This window comes from Coloeus monedula, assembly GCF_965178545.1.
Source record: "Coloeus monedula genome assembly, chromosome: 9".
In the NCBI taxonomy this organism is placed as follows: domain Eukaryota; kingdom Metazoa; phylum Chordata; class Aves; order Passeriformes; family Corvidae; genus Coloeus; species Coloeus monedula.
The window spans coordinates 2,512,209-2,535,689 of record NC_138789.1 but is presented as its reverse complement, the minus strand read 5'-3'; the positions used below and the strand labels follow the sequence as shown (position 1 = coordinate 2,535,689).

General features: G+C 40.5%; 1 protein-coding gene across 2 annotated transcripts in view; it reads right to left on the bottom strand.

Moving 5' to 3' along the window:
* Positions 1–23,481, bottom strand: part of BRINP3 (BMP/retinoic acid inducible neural specific 3) — a gene marked incomplete at both ends in the record, with an annotated part of 191,625 nt that overhangs the window by 59,603 nt on the left and 108,541 nt on the right. For both annotated transcript variants that reach the window (XM_082287579.1, XM_082287580.1), the window contains 2 exons: positions 3,480–3,716; positions 6,881–6,986. In XM_082287579.1, coding sequence (XP_082143705.1) covers positions 3,480–3,716; positions 6,881–6,986 — 343 coding nt within the window. The remainder of the gene's footprint in view (positions 1–3,479; positions 3,717–6,880; positions 6,987–23,481) is intronic.

Sequence of the window (23,481 nt, the reverse complement as noted above, 5' to 3'; positions counted from 1 at the left end):
GTGACCTCTGACCTTTGCCAGCAGGTCGAACTGGATCATCTAGCTGTGCTTTCAGGCTACAAATTCCAGTGAAAGGCTACTTTCATGCACGTCAGGAAAGGTAGATGAAACGCTGCTTGATTCCATTAGAGGTGATGTTTTAGGCCGCACGTTAGCGGTAAGAACATGGCTTGTTGGAACGATGGTCTCAGGGAGGACTTTTCTTACGCAGTAATTCAGCCAAATGCCTCAAGAAACTAATGAAATTTGTTAATAAAAGTTGAGCAGCTTTCGTATGGATTTTTGATAAGGAAACAGCTGCTCATTTTCTTGGGGACTAGTAGAGTCTGGAGGCCACAAGATCTGATAAAGGATAAGCAGATGGTTCAGAGTAAACAATTTGAAGTAGCTCATGTAATTTCTTTAAGATCTTAGTACATAACCTGACACTAAGGGGTTATACGAAGCTCGTTGAGCTAATAGTGATCAAGTATTTATTGCTGGAGGGCAGCTAGGGAGATGAAAAAGGCAGACAAATTTACTGAGGGATAAATTATATACTGCTGCACATCCTTCAAAATGGGATTTGAGTAGTTAAAAAGTGCCAGAGGAGCCCGAGTGAAGTGCAATCTGCACATGAGGATAAACGGCACATTGTGGACTGGAATGTGTTCGGTCATGTAACCTGTAGCAGTCAGGGTGGCGCAGGAGAGAATTGTCTCTACCAGCAAGGCCAGATTGCAGAGCAGAGTCCTTCTATGTGGAAACCACAACAATTCTTTGATCACAGAGCAACAGAATAGCTGAGATGGGAAAGAACCCCTGGTCCAAAGCCCTGTTGAAGCAGGGCCACCTAGACCCAGTTGTCCAGGACCACGGCCAGTCAACCTTAGGGTAAGCCCAAGGATGGAGGCTCCACAACCTCCCTGGGCAAACTAGGCAAGTACTAGGTCACCCTCAGTGAAAAAGTGTCTCCTGGAGTTCAGAGGGAACCTCCTGAGTTCCAGTTTATGCCCATTTCCCCTTGTCCTGTTGCTGGGCACCACTGAAAAGAGCCTGGCTCTGTCCCCTTTGCATCCTCCTTTTAGGTGTTTATAGATGTTGTGTCTGAGCCTTCTCTTCTCCAGGCTGAACAGCCCCAACCCTCTCATCCTTTCTTCAAAAAAAAAAAAAAACACTCCTCAGTTGTTTTATCTTGAACAGACAGAAGGAGAGATAACACAAAGAGTAAACAAACCTTCTTAAACCGAATATTTACTCCTTCCTCTTTAAACTAAACCCTGCCCACCACAGGCACTGTGAATGGCCTCGAGTGAACCCAGTAAGTCTTAAAGGTCTGTTTTAGGGGACAAGATTAATTTCTGGAGTCTGAGGACTATTTTGTAACATGTGAGCTAAGAATGGGCTTGGAGGGCAGAAAAGGTAAAAGATTAATTATCTTGTATTTACCTTTGGTTGGCTCTGGAGTTTACAGTGTCATAGAAGGAAATTCATTAATTCATTAATTCCTCTGCCATTAATAGTAGATTGTATGGGCCAGCAGTGAGTGCTCTGGATTATTTTGCCCCTTGCTGCTCAGACTGAAATTAGTGCATAATCTAGCCTTCTTTCTAGTGAATTTACTTTTTATTATAAATAGATTAGAATAAAGCAGTATACTGTTATCTCAAAAGCTGACTCCCACTGATTTAGACAAATGTTTAGCAGTTTCTGAGTTTTCCTTAATAAAGGTCACTTTTGTTCCCAGATCGTGCTGTTAACATGGATCAGGTCACTCTGACATTTGTTAATAGCTTTTCATCATGTAAATATCACTCAAGCTCCAAATGTTGCAGAATATGTCCCAATAGTTATACTAAAAAATATATATATATATATATATACAAATCAGTGTGGCTGGAAATGCTTACAGACTATGTGTGGCAGCACTGAAAGAGCTGCTCAGAGGTAATACCTGATTTATATGAGGTTGAATGCTCAATGACAAAGTCATCAATCAAAAATTCGCGTGCCACCTTTTGTCCAAGTGTAGACCCACACAAGGTTACCTATCTCATCTTCCCATGAACATCTTTATGCAAAACACTTTGTGAGATAAAAGCAGGAATATTCTAAGCTACCTCTGAGTTGTGGAAGTCATGCTTGGTATATTTATTAGATTAAAAATGATTTAAATATTTCAAGGGCTAAAGAGGGGAGTGTGGCATGTGTCTTAACAATGTTAATAACCTAAATTTCACACTTCTTAGTAACCACACCTACTAGCAATTACCAAATTGACAGATATATGTGAAGTTGGCATTTTAGTGATTCACCCAGCAGAACTGAAAAATCTTTTAAAAGCCCAGAATTTGACTCTTACCAAATTTCCCCTGGCAGTCATGTCACAGACCTGAGCATAGGACTAGAAATGTAGCTGACAACGATTCAAACTCGTAATTAACTTGCTGTCCATATACAGCTTGCTGTAAGAATCCTCCACAGACTCAGATGTGTGTGTTCTTCCAGCCTAACTAAAATTGTTGTTAAGTAGGTGCCTACAAAGGATATTCTTCAGGCACTGAATGGTGTCACAGCCCATGAAGATAGGACAAAATATGGCAAAATATGTGCCCCTCTGCAGAGTCAATATACTTGCCCTGGTTTGGAAAGGAGTAAATGATAGCATGGCTCCACAAATCATTAAAGGCGTCCAAATTGTCATTGGGAAAGTGCACCCAAATGTAGACAAAACCAAAACACAAATCCATGATTTTATAGTCAGAGAAGTCTGTGATGCTCCAAGGAGAAATATTGTAAGTTCTGGTCTCCTCCTGCTAAAAGTGAGCATGAGGATGGCAAAAGGGCCTCAGATCTTCTAAACAGACTCAGATAAAAAGCTCAGGTTAAAAGTAGAAATGAAATTTTAACTGATACAAGGTCTCTTGAAATTATCAGTTCTCTTGAACTGAGGAATCAGTAACAATAAAACAAGAAATAGGAAAATGAATGTCTATAAAGTACTGTTCATTCAGTTTTGTTTGATATTTATTCTGCTCTTCCCTTGACCGCTGTGTAGTCTTCCTCCTTTTCTCTTCTACTGATTGGTTCTCTTTCTCCAACACAACTCATTAAAACCTGTGATTTTTGTATTTTTTCTGACTTTTCCTTATCTCCCTCAATTTTTTTTTCTTTTTACAATGATTTTTCCCAGGTCTGCTGAGCTCTCCTTACTTTCCCCGCCATCTGGCTAGACAGCTGTTCCTGGTAGCACTGAACAAGCGAGTTGTGAAAACAGTTGTTCAGAAGCTGATTTTACCTGTAGTTCCCATTCTCTATGGGACTGGAAGTTCTGATGATCAGGACAGGTGAAAATGATGTAGGAAACAAACCTGGATGCATTAAGGAAAACCTAGCGTGGCACATGCAAGTTGTAAAGACAACATGGATCGGGCCAGTTGAAACCCAAGCCATTCCATGAGACACAGCCAAAGAGGGAAAAAAACCCATAAAAATCTCACCAGATTCTTCAAATTCACTGTTGTATGCGTTCCAAGTCTCACTTATGCGGACCAGGTTTTCTTCCATGGCTTGAATGTCCATGTAGGGACAGTTACACTCCGGGAATTTGGGGCCACACTGACACCAGCAGTCATTGTCCTTGCAGATGAACTCGCCCTCTGAATTGCAGGCAATGTAGCTCAGAGCTGCCTGCACAAAATGCTCTTGCAGGTACTCAGGAAGGATGACCTGAAGACCTGAAGGACACGGAGGAAATATTATGGTATTAAACACAAAGGGAGTTCTGGAGCCAAGCAGCTTCCCCAACCTATGTAGCAAACAAACAAACAATTATGAAAAACAAAAAATAAATTAAGTTTTTAAGACAATTTGCACGTCTGTCCAGCATTTGTACTACGTAATGTATTTTCCTTTCTTAATAGTTATTTTCAGACATATTCCTCACATCTCCCTCTTAGCATGGGACATCCATCCACTCATGAGTAGCCTATATTCCTCAGATATTTACTGTTGTGATCTTCCTAGGGGGATTGGGCAACGTCAACTTCTCCTTGGGAAGAGCTGCTGAGTGAACAGCAGTCAGAGCCTTGCAGCAAGAAATCACACAGCTGAATTATAATCTTGGTGCCAGCAATAATGCAGATTCTGAAAATGCTGATGAGGGGGAAGCAGCCCTGAGAGACAGAGTAAAGATACGGCATAATCAGGAAAGGAGGTGTAAACAATTCCATCTGAAATTGGGCTGGTTTTCCGTGTTTCCTTTGGCACAAGAAGATGTAGCTTGTCTAAACAACTGATTATCTCTCATGATTCTGTAGGGTAAAGTAAGAAGGAAGAGGGAAATTGGGCTGGAGGAAATTTTTGAAATATGAATTTGGCTGATTTTTTTTATTTTTCTAGCATTGGTAGCAAATTGCTCTGGGACAGTCCGTTGGATGTGAAGGGTAGGGCTACAAAACCTCGAAGAAGAAAACTCAGTCTTAAATCTACTAAAGTTTTAGCATGCAAAGGGTGCAAAATCCAGCTCCTGTGTCAGAACCAGGGAGCAGGTGAATGAAAAATTCCTCATGTTTGTGACCAGAAAGCCTTGACCCTTGTTTATGAGATCCCAGTGATGGGAATGAGTATTTTACTGATACCTTGAGAGGCCTCCTAGAAACAAAGTCTAAACAGGAATAAGGGAATAAGGCAGGTATTTATCTGAAAGGCCTTCAAAGGTACCCCTGGGGAGCCAGAGGCCACTGCCAAGATGGACCCCAGGTCATGAGCTCTTCACACTTTTATAGGTTTGGTTCATTTGCATAGCAGGGTTAATTCTCCAATTAAAGCTTCAGTTTAACGATGAAATTCCCCTCAGCTTACCCCCCTTAGAGGCTTTTTTGGTTTACACTTTTTGGGCCTAGGATGGTCTGAGTGTCCCTGGAGAGCAGGCCTGGAGAGGCTTTGTTATGTCTGCCTGGCACGAGAGAGCAGAAATTAACAGGCTACAAGAAACTTCAGAGTTACACACCAGGCAGTGCAGGATTTGAAAAATATAAAAGTTAAAACCTAAGGCATCATTTCAGAGAAGTGTTTTAACCCTGTAGGCCTCAGTCATTCCAGCTGCATTAGTGATAACCAATCAAAGAGCCAGAGCAAGGGACATTATGAATTTTTATTTCATATTTGTTGTTGTTTTCTGTGGCAAACATAATCCCACCAGAACCAGCGGAGCTTATTTGTGTTCCAAGTAATTTCTCAGCATATGAATTGGGTATTTGGTGATACAAGTTTCTTCTCCATAGGCACTTGGACGATTTCACAGAGATTTATCCCTTATTTTTAGATATATCCCAAACTATAGCTGTAACAGTCATTTCAGAACCCTTCCAAGTCGAAACTCATACCACAAATGCTGAAACCTGGTCTGACGGTGCTTTCTTCTGTCTGATGTCAAAATTTGTGAAACTCTGCTGCTGCCTGAGTAAATATTGCAGTAGAGTTGTGTGCTTGTGAAAAACCATGAGGGAGTGAAAGGAAAAGAAAGCCCAGCTTGATTCTTCCATTAAAGAGTTTACACAGTTCTGATAACACATTTCTCCACATGACAATCCAGTGGCAACAAACCACAGCCTGAGAGATGCAAAGATTATTTTCCAAATTTTAACTGACAAACACAGCAAATATGCTGGAAGCCATCAAAAATTACATCTTTCTGGAAATATTCATTGCATCCCAGTGGAAATGACAAGTTTTTAGTACAAAATAAAAATATTCTCTGCGGGAAATAATTTTATGCTTTTATGGATTTAATCTATTCTGGGGAGAAAGGAAAGGGAGAAAACACACATGGATATTTTATGGAAGAGTCATAGAATCGTAGAATATCCCGAGACGGAAGGATAGGAAGGACTGAAGGTCATCATCCCTGAGAGCTGTTCTTAATGTCACCAACCACCTCACACTGTTTGTCTGAGTGATTTACAAAACTCATATAGGAAATTTTAAATATTGGAAATAGTTGTGTGTCTACCTCCAACTGCAAATTAAGAATTAATTTTTAATTAATTTTTAAATTAATAATCAATTGCTGTAGAGTCAGAGGTATACACGAATACATCCATTAAAGAGAATTTAGTGGGTGTTTTCATAGCCATAATTTGCTCATGCTTTATTTTTGTAACTGAAAATAGAAATTATTAATGGCCTAATACCATAAAGGGGGACTTATCAAAAATTTTTGTGACCTAATATGCAGGTTGGGAAATGCTTCTGCTGGAATTTTGAAAAAAAAGTATTATTTAGAAATGATTACTCTCTTCTTCCTTTTGCTTTCTCTTTCTGCTTCTTTCTATTTTTAATTTTTATTTTTACACAATTACTACTATTTTCCTGATGAGTGAGATTTTAACCTTCCAAGTTTGGTTTGTTTTTTTTTAATTCCCAAGAGAAGCCCTTTGACTCCTCCCGATTTAGAGTATTTGAGAATGGATATCCTGCTCCTCTGGCAACCCCATTAATTTTGGTGGAACAACCGCACGGGGTGTGAGCTACTGCTCAGGATGTGCGGAGCAGGCTGAGAGCGCACTAAATGTCACTCGCAGCTTGGTGGAATCTCTGGGAATTCAGGCTGTTCAGGAGCTGTGCCAGTGGATGCTAAAGAGGGATGCAGAATGTTAGCAGGGCTATTCCAATTATTTTCTGATGGGTGCAGAAATTGTTTCTGTTCGAAAGGCAGCACGAGGTACTGACATTTCCTTCACTTTGTCTGGAATGCACTCGTTGCACACACACACACACACACACACACACACAAAAATTAGGAAAATGACCTTTTATGAGGTGGAAGAAAGAAAAAAACAAATAGCGTGATAAATGTCACCCCGTCCCAAAACAAATTAATGAAATTGCACCTACATACCTTGCAACTGAATCTTATTTTCAGGACTCTGAACCAGAACAGAGCTGACAGAATCTAGGTTGTCATAGTTACTGCAGCCGAGAGGACCGGTCCGTGTCTCTGTCACCTGGTGGAAGGGAAGGGAGAAGCACTTGCTGGATTATCCAAAGCAGACTGGGGAGTTCATAAGATTGTGTCATCAAGTTTCCCTCTATTTCAGCCAGAAATACGTTTCAGACTTGATTATGGTGACATAACTCAATTTAACTGCCAAAAGGATGAGGGCAAATTTTTCACCAGTCCCACAAACTGCAGGAAGTACTATCACAGAGAATCCTTACAAACACGACACCACTACAATACTACACAAATACTACAGTAGTACAATGCTAGAATGCTGTAATGCCACACCAATTTACAAAACTAAAGACAATTTATTTTTCATAGCTGTGGGAATTACAATGAGTTTGCCAAATGTGGTTTATAAAAACGAGGACTGTGATTTCCCCCTCTTGAAACTTGTGCACATGACAAGTCTTTCTCAAAATCATGGAAAAAGCTTAGATTTTTCCAGTGAAGAAGATCAGTATTTGGAATTAAAAACCCTTTATGAGCAGTATTTATAGTGGTGGGAGTGTGGGATATTTTTTCATAAGGGAAGGGGGCCTGAGATAAGTTTAGGCACAAAATTCTGGATATTCTCTCTGTTGCAATCACCAAATCCATGGCCACAGAACCAAAACACAGCTACATTTATCAAAACAGAACCTCCACAAGCGGAGCTCTGGCTTAACAGTGGAGGTTTATATTTGGCAGAGAGCAGTTATTTAAATCATGGAATCACTGGGGTTGGAAAAGCCCTTTCAGATCTTCAAGTCCAAGCATTAACTCAGGACTGACAGATACACACACCACTAAGCCATGTCCTAAGCACCATATCATGGTGTTTGAACACTTCCAGGAATGGTCCTGGGCAACCTGTGCCAGTGGCTGGACTTCCTTTCAGTGAATGAATTTTTCCTAATATCCAATCTGAATGTCCCCTGGTGCAAGGTGGTGAGTAAGCACATTTAAATAAAAGGCCAAAAAGAAGTTAGCAATCTATTTGCTTCCTGGAATGCTATGTATCATTCTTGAGCATCAACAAAGTAATTAAAAGGGCTGATTTCTGTTTAAAATGAGAAGGGCCTGATACAGTTTCTGAGCAATGAGGCACTGCTGTGATGCCCAGGGCAGGTGGTCAGCAGAGCAGGCAGCCGCAGAAACCCCAACCCCTAGCATGGGTGGATATACCACGATCTCACATTTTTTAAACTGCATTGGGTGCTGTAGAAGATTCATGAGTTTGTAGTTCCTTCTCCTTTGTATCAAGACAAGGCAGAGAAAAGAAGGTGAAAGTGGAGAAAAAGCAGTGCAAGCAGGCACAGCAGGGAGTTGTGGCCATCCTAGACCCACTGGCTGTCGAAGTACAACCAATCCCTCTGCCATGCACTTCCCAAACTGTTCTCAGCCACTCTCCTGGAGCTTCCTACTTCTCTTCCTTTGACTGTTTCAGAAACTGTGGCCAGATTTACCCTTATTTGGTATCTGCCTCCGTTTTGAATACAACCCCTTCTATCTTCTATTGCTGCAGGTATCATACTCACCTGTGGATCTCCTGGAGAATAAGCCTAAATTATAGGGTCAGGGAGCAGATTTCCAAAATACAGCCATGCAACCAGACAACCAATGTGAATTGTAAAGAACAGAAGGGAGAGGGCTATTTGAACAGTCTGATTTGGGGGGTATATGAAGGTTTGCTGATACAAACCCTGATTGTTCATGTGGCTGAGGGTCACCTGGCTCGCCCACAGCCTATGGGTGGGTCATGATGCTCTTGAAACCACTGGGATTTCACATTCTTCTTGCACTTTTGCAAAGAATATATGAGACTTCCTGTCATTCCAAGCTCCTGGCACCTTTCCATTACTTTGAAGAAGTGTTCCTGAGGGTGGAGCAGGAGGCCCTTTGCAGAGCCACAGCCCACGGAGAGGACACAGAACTGGCCTCCACCTAACCTGCTAGCACAGCTCAAGCTGCACAAGGAAATGGGACCAAGTCAGGTTGGGTCCTCTCTGCACACATTTGGCAATCCTTAATATTCACGACAGCACCAGATTTACTACAGCTTTTGCTTAATCATCCTCAATCAGTAGAAAGACTCTTGCAAGGGGATAGGAGTTGGGTTGGACACAGCTGGAATGACAATTGTGATTTACATGTGATCCTTCAGCCCTCTGCCAACAAGCAGTCTAAAATTCCATTCTAAAATATTCTTTATTGGAAGTACCCCCAGTCCATATATAGAATCCTGTTCTCTTTATACAATAACAAAGAGTGTTCCCTAGATCAAATAAGAGAAATAGCCAGGAGACAAAAAAAGACAGGTAAATGTGGCAATGAATTTTACCCTTACTCTGACATACTATGCTCAGCATTCATCTGTGCAATTCTTTATTTAAAGATCCATTTATTTTAGTGTTGTTTTGGTTTGTGTATTATTATTATGCTTTTCAAGCGTTTGTCTATAAGGCGATGCAGCTTCATAAAGTTATATGGAATGTATAAACTATAAAGCAAACTTCAGAGTTCCTATCCATTCCTGTCACTCTTTTATGCCCCCTGAAATCACATAATAAGGCAGGGTGGTAAGGAGCTTTGTACTTATTGTGCCCCTTTTTGCTCATGCTTCTTCACTCTTATCTGAATTATGGCAGACATAAGTAGAGACTACCACTGTTTTGAGGGATAGCATTTATAAATGCATTGATTCAGGAGAAAACTATGTAGGGCAGTTTTGATATGACTTATAGACAATCATTGTTGCAGTGAAGTAATAAAAAATTGCTATAATAATAATGATTATGATAATAATAGACAATGCTGGACAAATACTACAATAAATAAGGACTTTTTCTAAATGTTATTTTTTAGTTCCCAATGTTATATTTATATTATTCATTCTTTTACTTTTCTGGGTACCTTCACACCCTCTGTCAGCTGCCTTGCTCTGGTACTCTTAGCTTCTGCATAGAAAATAGATTGCAAGAAGAAATTCAAAATGAATAGTCTCCGTATATAAAAAAAGAAATGCTAAAGAATATAAAAATCACCCAACCTTCAAATTTTGATGGATGACAATTCTAGTCAGAGGTCAAAGTCATGCAGTTACATATGCTATTGCACACTCTACACAAATCCTACTCCACAAAGATTGTAAATCAGAAAAAACTGTGAGTGACTGATAAATGAAAGCCTCAAATTTCTATCAAATTCTTGGTTCAAATGAAAGGATCAGATTTTCCTAAATCGTACAGTTACAGACTGGTTTGGGTTGGAAGGGATCTTAAGGAATATCTAGTTCCAAGCCCTGCCATAGGGGCACTTCCACTAGACCAAGTTGATCCAAGCTCCATCCAACCTGGTCTTGGACATTTTGGGGTAACTTTGGTGATAGCAAAGCAGACTAGAGAAGAAAAAAAAAAACAAATTTAAAAGGATACAAATACATTAATTCTGGTTTGATCCAAGTGTTACTGATGTCACTGATGATTTTACATTTTTTGTTTCGGAAACAATAGGAATGAAATTGGAAAAGCAATGGCACGTCTTTAATTATCTTCCAAGCAGAGAAGTGTGACTATGTTCAGTCCCAAGATCACAGCTGAAAACTGTTTTGTCAGAAAGCGTATTAAAAAAAAAAAAAAAAAAAAAGATGAAGCAAAAAGAGGAGAGGGAAAGGTAATAAAACAGAAATGCAGATTATGCTGAGATGTAGCATGGTCCAGAAGTGACTGACTGTGTGCCGAGAGCACCAGAACCACGTTTGCTTTGCACGACCTGTGGCCCACAAAGAACATTAACTCACAAAGCAAACCATGACAGAACAAAGTCATTAAATAACCAAAACCCCCTAAGAACCAGTAACAAAACTCCTGTGAAATCATCTGACACGAAGCAGGCAGGATGTTCTCCAGCACCTTGTTTTCAGAGATTATCACAGAACAGGTTTCCCTGGGCAGCAGAGTTTTCAGTTCCCAGAAATAAACTCTAACATTTGGCATTAATGAGACAAATGCCTACAGTTTTCAGTCAGTTAAATCTCATAACCATGGTGATAATGACCCGATTATAAGTGCACTGAGAACATACCTCCTAGCACTTAAGCAGGGCTGAATTCTTGTGATATCAGTGGGTAGTATTTCCCTGGGAAACAGTCTGCTTTTTTTGTCCATGGTAATTAAGCCTATAGAAGACTTCCCCAATAAAAGGGGAACACGTTTCTGTGGAGATTTTGCTCCTGGCACGTCCTTATAAGCGCACGTAGCTGATATTCCTAACGAAGTGCCCATGCAGAGGTGGTGTGTGCCTTGCATAAAGGACTGTCCTCTTCAGCAGCACTCTTTAAAAATGGATTTGGCTTCTGAGGATGACAACTGAAGCAGCACAAAGGAGGATGAGGCAGTGCTGGTCACTGCAGAACAGGCAGCTGCGCTCGCATTCACAAACCTCTTTAACACTTTGAACATTCAAATAAGGATTTAGAGCAAACTCCTCGTACCTGCGTGAGGGAGGAAGGTTTGTTCTGAGTGCTTGTGCCCACAGAGCACGGGGCAAAAGTGTGGAATGGGGAGAAACCTGAAGGCTTCAGGATTCTCCTGAGGAACACGGTGGTGGTGCTGGGCTGATGGCTGGGTCTGGTGATCTGCGAGGTCTTTTCCAACCCTAGTGGTTCGGATTCCATGACTCTCCTACCAACCTCACCCTCAGGTTGTCCTGCAGCCCGTGCTCCCACACCCTGTAATCCCAGCCCGATGCTCATTTCACCTTAGAAAGGAGCTGATCAAATAAATAGGCACTAAATGTACTTTCTATTTAGATGTGGATCTCCTGCTAACTCTCTTCTTTCTTTTCCCCCAGGCTTGACAGTTTTTCACAAAAGCACCTTTATTCCAGCACTTCCCTTTGCCACACAATAGTTGCTGCTCCGCTGCCCTATTTCTGTCATTGAACATATTAAAAAACTCCCGCTAATGAGTGTGTAATTAAAATAAATCAGATTTTCTGAGTGTTCCAAGCACTGGTACTTCTCGCCCTATGGGCTAGATGAACATTTCTGGAGGAGGTACAGACAAACCAGAAGCATTCACAATGTCAGGGGTTGGATTCATGTTTCCAATATCATTTTTTTAATTGCCAGGAATCTAAAACAATACCTCAAAGGCATGCAAAATTTCAACACATTTTCTAACAGCATAGGGCTGGTGCTGTAATTTGAAGAGCCCACTAACTCGGGAGACCTGGAAACACTCTGACATATTTTTCTGTCATCTGTAACATGGAATAGGAACAGTAAACTTGATCTTTCTGCAAAAGAGATAATTGCAAAATTTCCATCAACTTCTTTCGAAGGGAAATAGGGACTTCTTTCAAGTTTCTGGGCAAGGAGACGACTTTGAATTTTACTGAATGCAGCACTAAAGCTTCCCAAGAGATCAGTCTAATCCTTCCATTCGCACTCCTTTGTTTCTACACTCCCCGGAATTTGCTGTGAACCAGATTGTTACATTAAAATAACAAGGAAATTGAAGTGTATTCTCCTCACATAAAGCATTAAATACCTCAGAAATCAGAATACTTCAGGACCTAGAAATCAACTCACACTACTTTAATTCTACGCTGTTACATCTGTTAAAAATACTATGATTTTTTAAGGCTGTTCAGGTTCCTCTGATAGGGAGCAATCACCTCTCCACTCAAGTCTGTTCCCCACTATCTCAGGGAGCAATATGTTGTCTGTAAATTCCAGGAGAATCCACAAGAACATTGGAACAATATTGGCACCGGCAGCTCTGGCATCGCAGCCACAATTTCCCCTTTTCAAGGACATTTTAAATCCACTGCCTGTCAGATGCCACATTCCCATGCCACCTTCTGGATTGCAACAGGGAAGTTTGCAAGGAAATGAGCCTGCTGGAAAACCAGGCGGGGCAGCAGAGCCAGAGCCTTTATTTCCTGCACTTTCAGAAATCAAAGGTGCATCAGCCTCATACAGAGAATGAGGACAGGCATTATCTCCAGAAGAACAGGTTATCTCTTTTAATTAATCTTGAAGCAAGAGATGACAGCGAAGTTCTCTTACAGAGAGGTAATAGAGTTAGCAAAAATGTAATAAAAAAGGAGGATTCTGTTTCAGTCTCCTTTTAGCTACTTCTGCTCGCCCATATCTTACTTAAATTAACACTAATACTATTTTTTCTCAGCTTTTATTGCCTAAAAGAGACAGCTGAGCAACAAACAGTAAATGAAATCTATATATTTGGTGTAAAAGATAAAATTAGAAACAGAGACAACAGCACAGATACAAATTAAAATAATATTTCATGTTCATAAAAATCTCAAGGTATCTGCAGAAAGCAAAAGCAAAGAAGCCTACTTAAGAAAAACCCAATTCCCAACTTTCCATCCTTTTCCAAACATAATCCCATTACTATATAAAGGACAAAAGGCTCTGAAGAAATTTGGGGGCTCATACTGTAAATGTTAAATGTCTTCTTACATTTAACCCAACTGCAGAATCCCATGCAAGGACTTCCCAAGAGTGAGGGAGAGAAGAGGAGAGGGAACAGGGTTTGTATCTCCATGGACCAGTTCCAACAGGCAGTGCTGAGGCCACTGGGACTTTTCACTGTGTCCCCATTAGTTTCGGGAAGACAGGATGATTTGCCTGTTTATAAGACTCACAGATATTATTAGTCATAATAATACTGCAGTTGAATGGAAAATATTTTTTTTTTTCCTTATGTTGTCAAAGTATGAATAAAAAATATAGTCCTTCCTGAATCAGGATGGAAAGTTAAAATGTTCCTCTTCTTTTTGAAGTGTCAGGAAAAAGATCCTCTTTGTAAATATAAAAAATATCTTTGGATAATTTGGGAACGTTTTACCTTTAATGTGGTCAGTTTTTAAAATTATGCATATATTATTTTTAAGAGAAATAAGAAAAAATTTTAAAACCCTCAAACTTGTGCCAAAGAAAAAATGTGACAGGTTAACATTAGGTGCTAAAAATAACACGAAAGGCATTTAAAGTCTTGAAGCTTAAAAATCAAAATGACAAGGTCAGGTTAATTAAGAACTCAATTTTCCATAGAGATTTCACCTTTGATTATCCATTTCTGTGCAATTCTAAAACTTAGATGCAATGTTCTTTTCAGCAACATCTCTAACAATTGACTGCTTTAAGCTGCTTCCAGGTCTTACATTTCCTGCCCAGAAACTCCTGAGTTATTTGTGCTGTCTGTGGCACTCCAGCTGGGATCACCCTGCTCCTCACTCGTGGTCACATCTGCAGCAGGACATTTTTCATGTCCATTTGATTTGGCCATCAAACTCCCCCTCCTGGGGTTGCCATCCCAAGCTCTCACAAGAAATCACATTAGTGTCCATAACGTGGGTGTCTGCCTGGCTCACAGAGATGTGTGCAGGGATTTATTTTTAGGTTATATCCTCATTACTTCCCACCCATTTATTCCCTCTGGTAAATGATTGTAACACAAGTTGCCCTTTCTGTCCCTTTGTCACAGCCAACTCTCAATTTACAGTTTTACTAAACTCTTAATTTAATCCGACCGGTTTTCAGTGTGTTTTCCTGCATCTTTGCAGACCTACCTACAGACCAGGCAGTTGCAACTGATCTATAATTTCATCATTAAATCCCAATCAGTTGTTCAAGCCAAAGGGAATTAAGCTTCGCTAAATTTGTGTTAGAGAAGAAAACCAACTTAATACTGAAGCTTTAAACTTCATTTCATACGGCTGCTTCATTCATATGGAAACTTCTGGCTGAGAACCCAGTGATTCTCAACACTGTTATTTCATGAACTAAACAGGAAGAGATACTTTAATGTACAGAAGACTGCCCTTAGAATTAGGCTATAAGAGCAACGTTACCCAGACAGACTGCTGAGCCCAGCTGGAAAATCCTTCACATCATCCTGATTCGTGGGAATAGAAAGACCTATGAAATATCAAGACCTGTTCATTAAAACATACGTGAATGTGTCCTAGTTTGGGTAGGAAAAAATATTTAGAATGTAGAGTATAGGATCTTGTCCAAGGGGTTTTATTCATTTCTTTCTGGACCTGACATAGATGAGACGATGGCGAGGGCAAAGAATGATGTATGATAAGGGCAAGTGCATTTTTTCCATCAAAAAACAGAAAAAGAGAGAGCCAGAGTTCCTACGAGCATAAGAATCTAGGGAAGGAGGGAAGTTCAGAAGGAAGAAGAGGAAACCTTTGAAAAGAAAGCAGCGCTTATTATCAGGAGTGTGGAGTCCTGTGGAACTGAAAGGACTTTGTTCTGCTCAGAATTGAATGAAACCCTGAGCCACCAGCAGGTTTTGCTTTGTTTCTGAGCAGGTGGCCGTGTGAGGTAGGACATTCCCAGATATCTGCGTGTCCATCTCCTTTCATGGTATGGTAGGTACGAAAAACCTTTTGACAAGAGTTGTTTTCTCAACTAAAAATCTTACGCATGTAAATATCTGGATTAAATGAATATATATGCCACTGTATGTTTTCCTTATGCCCCATTAATTATCAGAATGTTTGTCTCATATGTATGCACAATTATTTCTAAGCCTGGGTAGAACTCTCAGGTCACACACTGCAGACTTGCCAGTTTGGGATGTTTTCGTCAAGGAAGGACAGATCCTCCCCAGTGTAAACCAATAGCAAAGTAAGAAAAGTGGACCAACACATTTTATTTTATGCCTGAAGGAACATGGGCTATTTATTTCCGAGAACAGCTCAGTATTCTTGTGAATGTTGTATTTCGAACAGAGAAATGGAATAAGAATAAACTCTACTTAAGTGGACTAAATCATGAGAGGAAGAATGTTTTAATGGTTCTCTTCAAACCATTTTCTCTATTATCATCAAGGTTTTATCATCACCTAATATTACACATTAAGGATTTCATGAAAAGCTGAAGAAAAGACATGGAATGATTTTTCATTTGCCAGACTCTAGATACACTTGGAGAAGATAAAATTAAATTTCCTGGTAAATTTACATATTATTTGGGAGACTTTAATATCCTCCATTTGGTGGAATTATTATAAATGTTGGAAAATTATGAACTATTATAACCATGACACAAGAAGGCCTTTTTATTATTTCTTTTCGTATTACTCTTAATAAAATTCAAAGGAAGAACACCCAAAGCCCATGAAATGTATTAACTGTTCCCTGGAAAATAGAGGGCTAAATTGGGTCATCCAGAGAGAGATAATGAGCAATAGTGCCATGGATTGGGAAGATGGTAGGTGAGGCTGACTTGTGGAAGCCCTGCTCTCAGTGGCACCCATGTGAATGAGAAGAAGCTTCCTTGATGTCAGCGGTGTTTATTCGTTGCGTAAGGTCAGAACCTCGCTGTGCAAAACCAGAGCCACCCTTTATTTCACTCACTGGGTCCTGCTCTCAACTCTGTAGAACAGTGATGAAACTTCCAACCTGTCAGGCGTTAAAGATCTGGGAATAATGCTCACTCTACAGCGCAGAAAGTCTCCTGGATGAATGATGAAACCTTTCTTAAACCCAGCTCTGCTTCAGCATATAGAGGCATTATATGCATTATCTTGTAAGAGATTAAATTATAGTTTTGCTGTCAGACATGCAAATTCTGCTGAAGCACCATGAGAGGGTCTGCAAGGTAAAAATAACAGTGAAGTGCAGAAGACAGCAATGATATAACTCTCAGTGTCAGTTAGATGTGAAGGATTCCCACGCAAGGGATAATTTTTCACACTAAATGAACAGATTTATTCATTTATTCGAAGGGGCTGATTGCAGATTGAATCATAAACGATAACAACAAAACATGCAAAAATGTATTATCGGCAAAAATTCTCTAGGAAAAATAAGATGAACACAGAAAACTTTCCACAGCCTTTTCTTATTCGTTAAGATGCCTTCTTCTGATGCAGTCTCCATTCGTCTGAGATATTCTTCCTAATCTGACCTCTGTGCTCATACAAGCTGTTGATACGTGCTATCTCCTGTTTCTGAGAGCTCAGAGGCAGGGAAATGTTCTGTGAATTTTATAGTCCTTGCTTGACATTCTCTGACCTGCTGACAAGCAGTAGCTGCCAATTAGAGGGTGGAGGACAGGCAGAGTGCTGAAGTTCCCCAACCCATACACAAGCCAGCCAGAATAAAGATCAAACTGAAACCTGTACAAATCTGAGTGCCTCCAAATTCCTGCTGGAATGCTCTGCCTAACTGCACTGTTCAATATGTTCACTGTGGAGCTCTCAATACTAAAACCCTTCTCCACCTTCTGGGTTTGTTTACTTTAGTTTCACTTTTTTAGGGAGAGGGGGGAAAAAAAAAAAGAGTATGGAACATTTGAGGAACTGTAGTGTGAATTGTTTATAGGTTTTTGACAACTGTGATGGCAAGTGTTGTGTGAGTGCTGCTAAGGTTTCTCGTTTACATATGTATATTTATAGCCTGCTCAGGGTTTGGCAGTCTTCATCTCCCTGTCTGCTTTTTTACTCTTCTCTCTTGACTAAACTCATAACTAATAGAAGAGCCCTTCAATTTATTTTGCTCTGTCATGTCATGTGTTCTCTCCTTTTCTGTTGTTGTTTTCTTGTGCTTTTGTTTTTTTTTTTTTTCATTAAGTGAAGAATAGTTATCCAAAATATTTCCAAAATGCTTATCCAAGCATCTCTATTACGTGCCATTTTTTTGTATTTAAAAGCATCTCACGCTGTGTTGCCAACGAGTTGTAACTCCTTGCAGTCATTACTCCTCTGCACTCCCTGCTGCAAAGATAACGAGAGTGTGGCTGGTATCAGGGGCTGCTAAGACACATCCCCTTGGGAGTGCCTGGTGCTGCAGCTGCTGTGATGGATCGTGGCAGTGATGCTGCTGAGTGGGCACTGAGAGTGATTAGTGAAATGTTACTGCTTCAACTTCCTGCTCTGGGTTTGGAATCACAGCATCACAGCCTGGTTTGGGTAGGAAGGGACCTTAAAGCCCATCCAGTGCCACCCCCTGCCATGGGCAGGGACACCTTCCACTAGCCCAGGCTGCTCCAAGCCCCATCCAACCTGGCCTTGGACACTTCCAGGGATCCAGGGGCAGCACAGCTTCTTTGGGCACCCTGTGCCAGGGCCTGCCCACCCTCACAGGGAGGAATTTTTTCCCAATATCCCATCTAACCCTGCCCTCCTTCAGCTTAAAGCCATTTCCACTTCTCCCATCACTACTTCTCCTTCTCAAAAGATCCTCTGCAGCCTTCTTGAAAGCCCCCTTTAGATACTTTAGGATTTCCCCCCTGCTCTTTTCTCTCTCTCTGAAATAGTGAGGGCCAGATTCTCACATGAATTGTGCTGTTTTACACCTGCTCAAGAACTGACCTGTACATTACCTTTGGAGATTCAGCCCTGGAGATTCAGTTTAATTAAAGCTCAACTGTCCGATGAATTAAAGGGCTTTTTAATATCATCCCCTTAAATTCCTCAAAAAGATATGGAAATAGATCCCTAATATTTCACTTTGTATATTCTTAAAATTAGTGAACAGTCCACACACAGAAGTCACGAGATACCTTGCTGTACCTATGGTGAATTTAATCCAAAGATCTCCAACTATTTCCACAAAGAAGAAGCATGAAACCTCAGGTACTTCATTTTTATAGTGACACAAACACCAATCCCGTGCTGTGCAGTAGAAGATGGTACAGAGACTTCCTAGCTACCTTTGGGTGATGCCCAAAGTCTAACAGCAGGTCCCAGTCCTTCTGGCAAGATAAAATAATGACCCAAATTTAAATTTGAAGTTCCCACTTTGCCATATTAATAGGAAGCTGGGTTTGTGAAGCTCTTAATATTGAGTGAGATTTCTGAAGACACCTGCAGAAGTATTCAATTCTCACAGAAAATTCGGGGGAGAAAAACATTCCAGATCACAATTCCTACGTATTTCCTAACTTTTAACTCCCCCTTGGAGAAATGTCAAGCTTTGGTCTTGTATGAAGGCAGTCTGATCTCCCAAGGTAGGGGAGAACTTGGCATTTCATAATGGTCCTGAGCAATACCTGTCCTTGAGAATCTGTTCTGTGGCTTTTCCTTGACATGCTTAAGTCATGTCACCAAACCTACACCACAGGGAAACCCCAAATTTTTCATAAGGATTAATAATTTCTGGCTCTTAATTCTGTAGATTGTTCCAGTTAAATTTACATTTGTATTTCATTTCTTCAATGAAATAAATACAAACCTGCTATCACAGGACTTTCCAAAACAGTGCTTCTAGATGTGATTTTACACTTTAAAGCTGTTGCTGGGCAAATTTTTTTCCCAGTCTTTGGTCCTTTACAAGGTTTCTCAGCAGTGCAGTCTTAAATTCTACCCACAAACTGAATGGATAAAGTGAGGGCAAGAAGGGTTCGAGATCTGGATTTCGAAAGCTTCCCAAAAGTTGGCTGTTTATACAAAACTGTGCACACTGCTGAGATTTAGAATTTGTCAGAAATCTGACAAAAGCTCAGGGCTTTATGGTATTTCAGCATTTCTGCTTTTGATTACAGCAATTATTTGAATTCACAGAAAAACACATTCAAAAAGGAGGTATGAAAGGAAAAAAAAATTGAACCAAGCAAGCTTTTTCAGACAAAACAAGGAAAACCAAAAAAAAAAAAAGGTCTGTATTTCAGTCTGAGTCTTGAGTGAGAAACTAATTTCATTACACTTAAGTTTCCTCTCTAACCGCCCACCATGAGTCATTCACGGGTTAATTATAGATAATCAGATATAGTTACCATCACAATAGAGCCCTGTTCTTTGTAATCTAAACTTCTCAGATAAAACAAAATGCTTAAATCTCTCATAGCAAAGGAAAAAAAAAAGTGGTTTGGGGAAAGTAAAAGGCAAATTGCACAATAAAATTTAATTGGAATTACAGGGCACATTCTCAGGGATGTTTATTCTTTCTCACTCAGATGGAATAAATGGGCTGTAAATAGCTGTAAATAGCTGGTGGAAAATTCAATTTATGCATCTGTTCTTCTGTTGCCTCCTGTTCCTTTATTGCACTGTGGCTGTCCCAGAACTGTTTGGACTCTACAATAACACCTCTGCTGTATTCACCTGGCCCAGCTCCCACAAAAGGAGGTGTATTCTGGGATGGAAGGCAGTTTCCTCCAAGAGACAGCTATGGAGCAGCCTCACTTCATTAATGGCAATGCTGTAACTGACATAACTGCGTTTATAATTTTGCAGAATGCAGTGAGACTGTTCGGTAATATTTAATTTACCATGCAGCCGAGGTGGTTTTTATGTGTTCTGCACCATTGTTTGGAGTTTCTGCAGAAGTTTGTTAGGGACGGTGCTGGAATTACAGCTTGTGGCAAACTGGAGTCGTCTGAGAGGAGCACGGCACCGCCTTGGTGGGGGCTCAGAGCATCACTCATTAACGGGGCAAGGGGAAATCTGCTGCCTTTATCTGTATTCTGCTCCCACTGATGCCTTCAAGTGGGCTGTGGGCATCACCACGGCCAGGCAGGGTTTTGTTAGACCAGAGCAGAGCACACCCCATCATCCTAATAGGTTGTTAACAAGGAGAACCAAGAGCCATCCGTGCAGCTGAAGAGAGATTTTCCTAGGATAACACCTCCAAAATGAGCATGTCGAGGAAGCAACGTTGGACCTGTAATATTTCAAACACAACAGGCTGTCTGTTCATGTAAATGTGATGCAAATGAGACACAGCCCTCAGGCACCTGGTGAGGTTCCAGTGAGGCCCTGGAGGCTCCAAACTGTTGATTTAGCACATGAGCCTTAGCACTCACTCTGAAATGCGCCTGTTAAAATCATATTGGAAGAATGTTCGTATCAGGGACTTTGAAATAAATTAAATATTGATACAAGCTACGGGCTCTTCCCATGGACGTTTTGATTTCCAGTCAGAAAATGTTACCACGGAGTGATGTTACCTCTTTTAATGTGGAATAAACAGTGTATTGTCTGCATGATTAACGCAGAGCCCCCATCAGCAGCAGCCTCAATGCAACTTTTAAGGATAATTATGTCTCAGGTAGTAGGAGGAACAAAAAATGACAAGAAAGGACACAGAATTAATGTAGGCATTTGTTTAGAAGATATATCGTGTGTTTATAAAAATTATCTTTTTTTTTTTTTTTAGGAGAAAATCTGCAATTTTTTTTTTCATAGAGAAAAAAGAGGTGTGAGAGTGATGTAGTCTAACCTGTAAAAGAGATGCTTATCCCAATTTGGGGGAAAAAAGAATAAGCACATATTGGCTTTGGAGGGGGTTGTGTGATTTTGAAGGAAAGAAATGGTATTTGGAATTTCTCTTCACAAATAATATTTTAGAGGTGTCCCAGCCATCGAGATAACCATCCCTGAACAATCAGAAGACATGTGGTGTGCAAGCAGTTGTGCTATTCTTCTCTAACTGCTGCTGCAGCTTCAGATTGCCCATCATCACAGGAAATGTGACGAACAAGAAGTCAAATAGCAAAGCAAATTATTCCTGTTCATTTCGAAGTCCAGGAACTGGAGTGGCAGATTTCATTCATGCACTGGAGTGCTCTGATGTAACAGCAAGGGTCAGGGCTTTTGATTTGTGTTTTTTAAGTCTTTTCTGTTCCATACAATATTTCGGTTTGGTTGGTTTATTCAGATGTGCATTACCAACAGGGTAGTTGTGTTGATCCTAGTAAGAGCATGAGCTATATGAAACATTTTTGATACTCTCAGCTCTCTCTTCCTAAAATATAAGCAACTCTGTTAAAATGGTAGAGTCTAGAATACTTCATATGGAAATGCCATCCACAATTAATAAAAAGCGATAGTATCAAACACTAACTAGGTCCTGAACATGATTTTTTGGATGTTGTTGCTAACCAGTCAGCAATCAAAAAATGATTACATGTCACTGGGAAAACTTCTAATATTACTTCAGAATTTTAGGGATTTTTCAACCGGTGCCAATACCTTTATCTTGGATTTCTTTGATGCTGGTCAAAAGGGAGTTCTGCCAAGCTGCGAGACCTTTTCTTGGGCTCCTTTGGCAAATCTCTCGTGCAGAGGAAAGCTTTGAGCAAAGCTGCGGTGAGCAAGTCAGACACAGGAGGTGCTGGTGTGGGAAATGATACAACTTTTAAAATTTTTAACTGACTTGGGTCAGGGGGTTGTTCATCTTTGTCCAGGGGAAAGGAATTAAAGTTTCTTTTCAAAAGACTCTGTTCCCTGGACGAGGCCTGCTGAGCTTAGCATTTTCAGACCAGGAGTAGCACAGAAGATGTAAGATGTAATTGTATAATTCGGGACCAATTTGAGCCAGTGGATTTCTATGAGTTTTTTCTGTATAAATATGTGAAAAATCTAGTAAAGAACCGTGTGTGATGGAATGATTTTCTCTGCACAACCCCGAGCAACGCATGGATGAAATTATTTCTGTTGCACATCCTGGCCAGAACATCCTGTCCAGAATAAAACAATGCCTGAATTCTCTAACATTAAAAGTTATGCTGGAGAGTTTTTGTGTTTTTTCCCACAGTTTTGGTGACACTGGGACTTAAAAAGCTGCTCAGGAGTCTGTGGTGTAAAAAGCACTGGGGTCACTCCTCCCTACAGCCCCACAGGAGGGGAGGGTCTGACGGTCACCCTGGTCCCCAGGTCCTTCAGGGTGTCACTTCTCCCAAATCAACCCTCACGTTGGGACATGGAGACCTGATTCAGCAGCTGTATGGAAAGGAGTCTATCTCGGATGTCAGTGTATATGTTTTAATGAATAATCTTCAAATGTGCTACTTACACCCTGGATCTAAAACTTTACCCGATGGCTTTCCAATTTAAAAACAGCAGTCTTTCAAAAACCTGTGCTTATAGAACAAAAAAAAAAAAGGCCTTCCTTGGCTCTTTTTGTGCTCCTGCTTTTCAACAGAAACAGGTTTTTTGTTCAATTAAGTGTTCTGACAGTAGAAATTTGTCATGCAAATGTTCCAGGCCTCTCAATGGAAACGGTGGAAGAAGCCAGGGTTTCATTTATCAGCACTGGTGCATCTGATGTGGGAACCATTTCCTGGAGGCTCCTGCCGCCAATTAACCAAATCAAATTTGCTGGTAGACTAACACTTGGTTTGCATCCACCTCAGCAGCGGGCTGGAGAGAAATCTTTCATTTGTAGTGTTTGTAGAAATCTTTGGATACGCAGAAGGTTCATTCTGTAAACTCTGGGTGAGCGGGGTTGAATTTTGCACTGTAACACAAATTTTCTTAAAAATATTTCAGCAACTAGAAGGGGCAGATTTCTTTCAGGCAGTGTTTTGTCTCTGCATTGCTATGTTCTGTCACTTGAGTTACCACTGGTTGCAGTCATCAATTATCTTCCCACAAGGAATTTTTGCATGTGGAAGGAGCCTGGTTTTAAAGGTTGTTGTACATCTGTGTGATAAACAGTCAGGTTGTGAAGGTAAGTCAGATCAGAGGGGTGGGTGACTCCATGGTCTGCAGCAAGAATCATGGAATTGATTGAGCCATCAA